General features: G+C 61.1%; 1 protein-coding gene across 3 annotated transcripts; it reads right to left on the reverse strand.

The window, feature by feature from the left end:
* Nucleotides 1-217: 217 nt before the first annotated feature.
* On the reverse strand, nucleotides 218-4,007 carry ACTG2 (actin, gamma 2, smooth muscle, enteric). Of its 3 annotated transcripts, none has more exons than XM_010003922.1 (8): nucleotides 3,835-4,007; nucleotides 3,621-3,749; nucleotides 2,305-2,415; nucleotides 1,716-1,800; nucleotides 1,451-1,612; nucleotides 1,177-1,368; nucleotides 616-797; nucleotides 218-487 (listed from the first exon to the last, which is right to left on the reverse strand). In XM_010003922.1, the coding sequence occupies exons 1-8, from the start codon at nucleotides 3,958-3,960 to the stop codon at nucleotides 344-346; spliced, it is 1,131 nt and encodes a 376-aa protein (XP_010002224.1). In that variant the 5' UTR covers nucleotides 3,961-4,007; the 3' UTR covers nucleotides 218-343. The 3 variants fall into 3 exon arrangements, with proteins under 3 accessions (XP_010002224.1, XP_010002223.1, XP_010002225.1); XM_010003921.1 differs by lacking the exons at nucleotides 1,451-1,612; nucleotides 1,716-1,800; nucleotides 2,305-2,415 and adding exons at nucleotides 2,566-2,727; nucleotides 2,831-2,915; nucleotides 3,420-3,530 and having other exon boundaries at nucleotides 3,835-3,960; XM_010003923.1 differs by lacking the exons at nucleotides 1,451-1,612; nucleotides 1,716-1,800; nucleotides 2,305-2,415; nucleotides 3,621-3,749 and adding exons at nucleotides 2,566-2,727; nucleotides 2,831-2,915; nucleotides 3,420-3,530 and having other exon boundaries at nucleotides 3,835-3,960.
* Nucleotides 4,008-4,408: the final 401 nt, after the last annotated feature.

Below are 4,408 nucleotides of genomic sequence, written 5' to 3' on the forward strand. Positions count from 1 at the left end.
AAGGCAGGGTTGGGGGCATCAAGGCAGGGTTGGGGGCATCAAGGCAGGGTTGGAGACATCAAGGCAGAGTTGGGGTCATCAAGGTAGGGCCAAGGGCATCAGCATGACGTCAGGGCACCAACATGGGATGACAGGCACCAACATGAGGTCAGGGCTCCCCCATCCCTCCCTGTTACCCTCAGAGCACCCCCCACAACCCCCCCAACATCTCCCAGGAAAGGGGCAGAGCCTGGAGAAAAGGCTTTAATGCGCAGTGGGTGGTGGGGAGGAGCAGCGGGGACCGAGGAGGAGCAGGGTGCCCTGTCCTGGGCCAGGGGGGGCCACCACGGGGTGAGGAAGGGGCTTAGAAGCATTTTCGGTGGACGATGGAAGGTCCAGCCTCGTCGTACTCGGGTTTGCTGATCCACATCTGCTGGAAGGTGGAGAGGGATGCCAGGATGGAGCCACCGATCCACACCGAGTACTTCCGCTCCGGCGGGGCGATGATCTGCCGAGACACGAGCCCTGAGGATGCAGCCCCGGATCCACCTCCCCCCAGAGCTCCACCAGCAGAGGGTTCGGGGTGTTGGAGGCCGTGGTTGGTGTCCTACCAGCACCACCACCACCACCACCTACTTTGATCTTCATGGTGCTGGGGGCCAGCGCTGTGATTTCCTTCTGCATGCGGTCGGCGATGCCGGGGTACATGGTGGTGCCGCCGGACAGGACGTTGTTGGCATAGAGGTCCTTGCGGATGTCGATGTCACACTTCATGATGGAGTTGTAGGTGGTCTCGTGGATGCCAGCTGACTCCATGCCTTAGAGGGGGGGAGGGAGGGAGGGAATCAGAGACTCAGAGAACTATCCAGGTTGGAAAAGCCCTACGGCATCACCCAGCGCAACCATCGTGCATACTCCACAAAGTTCTCAACCAACCCACCAACACCACGTCCAAACGACCCGTAAACACGTCCAGGGATGGTGACAGGGAAGGGGGCTGTCAGCACCATCACCCCCACCAGTGCCTCCTCAGAGGCCCCCCAAAAGACCCATGGGTTTGTCCCTCCCGTTCAGGGTGCAAAGTGCTTCAGGGAGCCCCAAAAGGCCTGTGGGGCACCCATGGGAGCTGGTTGCCCCGTGGTGGCAATGGGGGGAAACCACTTAGGGGCCAGCCAGGACAGTTCAAGGTGGGCTCACCGATGAAGGAGGGTTGGAAGAGGGTCTCGGGGCAGCGGAAACGCTCGTTCCCGATGGTGATGACCTGCCCATCAGGGAGCTCATAGCTCTTCTCCAGGGAGGAGGAGGAGGCAGCCGTGGCCATCTCGTTCTCAAAGTCAAGGGCCACGTAGCAGAGCTTCTCCTTGATGTCACGCACGATTTCTCTCTCAGCTGCAGGAGGTGATGATGAGGCTCAACCTGGTGCCACTGGGGCACCACAGGGGTCCCTGTCACCCCCTCCCCAGCCCCGTACCGGTGGTGACAAAGGAGTAGCCCCTCTCGGTGAGGATCTTCATGAGGTAGTCAGTGAGGTCACGACCGGCCAAGTCGAGACGCATGATGGCGTGGGGCAGAGCGTAGCCCTCGTAGATGGGCACGTTGTGGGTGACACCATCCCCAGAGTCGAGGACAATGCCTGGGAAGAGGGGAGGAAGGTGAGGGAGGGGGCTGGAAGCCAGTTTGATCCCTTCCCCACCATGGATGGTCCAAGGGTTGTAGATGTCAGGTGTGTTACTCACCAGTGGTGCGGCCAGAGGCGTAGAGGGAGAGGACAGCTTGGATGGCGACGTACATGGCGGGGACATTGAAGGTTTCAAACATGATCTGGGAGGGAGGACAAGAGGGGCAGTGGGTTAGGGGGGAGCGTGGGGGTCCCCAGCACATCTTCCCCAAAAATCCTTGAGGGCCCTGTCCTCCTGGGCCAGCACATTCCATGGGAAAACACGCGGATCGTGGCATCGCGTGGCAAAACAGGTGGATTGTTGCATTGATGGTCCATCGTGGTCAACCCATCACGTGGAAAACAAGGTGGGTCAGGGCAGGGAAAGGGGAGTCCTGGCACTGCACAGAGAGTCATGTGGGTCTGTGCATGGCGTGGACAAAGGTGGGTTAGCACGTGGCGTGGCCAAGCCCACGGGTCCACACACCAGGGAGGAACCCACGGGTCCACACGAGCGCGTCACCAAGAGCTCTGCCCTCATGAAAGCACCAAACTTCACCCCACCGCCTGTGCCAGACCCTCCTGCCTTGCTAAACCCCCAGATCCTTCAGCCCTTCCTGTGGTTTTGGTGGGTCCGTCCCCATCCCTGGGGTCCCCGGGTGCTTTACCTGCGTCATCTTCTCCCGGTTGGCCTTGGGGTTGAGGGGCGCCTCGGTGAGCAGCGTGGGGTGCTCCTCGGGGGCCACACGCAGCTCGTTGTAGAAGGAGTGGTGCCAGATCTAGGGCAGGCAAAGAAGATTTGTGGTCATACTCTCAACGAGAAGCCAGAGCCAGCACCTTCTCTCAGCTGCAGGAGGTGATGATGAGGCTCAACCTGGTGCCACTGGGGCACCACAGGGGTCCCTGTCACCCCCTCCCCAGCCCCGTACCGGTGGTGACAAAGGAGTAGCCCCTCTCGGTGAGGATCTTCATGAGGTAGTCAGTGAGGTCACGACCGGCCAAGTCGAGACGCATGATGGCGTGGGGCAGAGCGTAGCCCTCGTAGATGGGCACGTTGTGGGTGACACCATCCCCAGAGTCGAGGACAATGCCTGGGAAGAGGGGAGGAAGGTGAGGGAGGGGGCTGGAAGCCAGTTTGATCCCTTCCCCACCATGGATGGTCCAAGGGTTGTAGATGTCAGGTGTGTTACTCACCAGTGGTGCGGCCAGAGGCGTAGAGGGAGAGGACAGCTTGGATGGCGACGTACATGGCGGGGACATTGAAGGTTTCAAACATGATCTGGGAGGGAGGACAAGAGGGGCAGTGGGTTAGGGGGGAGCGTGGGGGTCCCCAGCACATCTTCCCCAAAAATCCTTGGGGGCCCTGTCCTCCTGGGCCAGCACATTCCATGGGAAAACACGCGGATCGTGGCATCGCGTGGCAAAACAGGTGGATTGTTGCATTGATGGTCCATCGTGGTCAACCCATCACGTGGAAAACAAGGTGGGTCAGGGCAGGGAAAGGGGAGTCCTGGCACTGCACAGAGAGTCATGTGGGTCTGTGCATGGCGTGGACAAAGGTGGGTTAGCACGTGGCGTGGCCAAGCCCACGGGTCCACACACCAGGGAGGAACCCACGGGTCCACACGAGCGCGTCACCAAGAGCTCTGCCCTCATGAAAGCACCAAACTTCACCCCACCGCCTGTGCCAGACCCTCCTGCCTTGCTAAACCCCCAGATCCTTCAGCCCTTCCTGTGGTTTTGGTGGGTCCGTCCCCATCCCTGGGGTCCCCGGGTGCTTTACCTGCGTCATCTTCTCCCGGTTGGCCTTGGGGTTGAGGGGCGCCTCGGTGAGCAGCGTGGGGTGCTCCTCGGGCGCCACACGCAGCTCGTTGTAGAAGGAGTGGTGCCAGATCTAGGGCAGGCAAAGAAGATTTGTGGTCATACTCTCAACGAGAAGCCAGAGCCAGCACCTTCTCCCTGGCCCCCAGGGCGGGGGTCTCACCTTCTCCATGTCATCCCAGTTGGTGATGATGCCGTGCTCGATGGGGTACTTGAGCGTGAGGATCCCCCTCTTGCTCTGCGCCTCGTCGCCTACGTAGCTGTCCTTCTGCCCCATGCCCACCATGACACCCTAACGCCCGGAGACAGCCTCGTTAGTCTCGTTTGGGTGATTAAAGGAGGAGAAAGGGGTGGCTGGTCCCACCTCGGGTACCCACCTGGTGCCGGGGCCGCCCCACGATGGAGGGGAAGACGGCGCGAGGGGCGTCATCGCCGGCAAACCCGGCCTTGCAGAGCCCAGAGCCGTTGTCACAGACCAGGGCGGTGGTTTCTTCCTCACACATGGTGGGGCTGGGAGTGGTTGGTGTTCAGGGGGGACCTGGGGGGAAAAGCTGGGGCGAAATGGGGGAAGAACAGGATTAGAAGGGGTGACACCATCTCTGGCTTCAGGTGTTGGAGTCCTTGGGGAGGTGGAAAATCCTCCGGCGTGGGGTGGCCGCGGGGTCTGGGATGCTGGGAGAGGGGTGATGCTCCCATGGGTGCTGCTCCCATGGGTGCTGCTCCACGCTGGTGCTGCTTCTCCATCTTCCACCAGCCAGTGCCAAAAGAGGTGCCAAAGGTCTCCTCACCAGGAGCTTTGGTGCCACCGTCCCCAGCTGGTGCCCCCTGGGGCAGGCGATGCCCCCTTCACTCCAGTCTCAGCTCTGCCCTCGTGTCCTTTCCCAAAAATGGGAAAAAACTTGCCCCTTTCCGGGGGTGGGGTGAGGGGGGGTGCCCTATTTTGCTGGTGGA

This window comes from Chaetura pelagica, unplaced genomic scaffold (genome assembly GCF_000747805.2).
Source record: "Chaetura pelagica isolate M959 unplaced genomic scaffold, ChaPel_1.0 scaffold528, whole genome shotgun sequence".
Classification (NCBI taxonomy): Eukaryota; Metazoa; Chordata; class Aves; order Apodiformes; family Apodidae; genus Chaetura; species Chaetura pelagica.

What these genes read in the sequence shown, in the direction of transcription:
- ACTG2 (XM_010003922.1), bottom strand. Translation starts at nt 3,960, where the DNA reads ATGTGTGAGGAAGAAACCACCGCCCTGGTCTGTGACAACGGCTCTGGG. An exon ending in ACCGGGAGAAGATGACGCAG is followed by an intron (nt 1,801 to 2,304) that starts GTAAAGCACCCG and finishes CCTCCCTCCCAG; the next exon opens with ATCATGTTTGAAACCTTCAA. An exon ending in CGCCTCTGGCCGCACCACTG is followed by an intron (nt 1,613 to 1,715) that starts GTGAGTAACACA and finishes CCCTCTTCCCAG; the next exon opens with GCATTGTCCTCGACTCTGGG.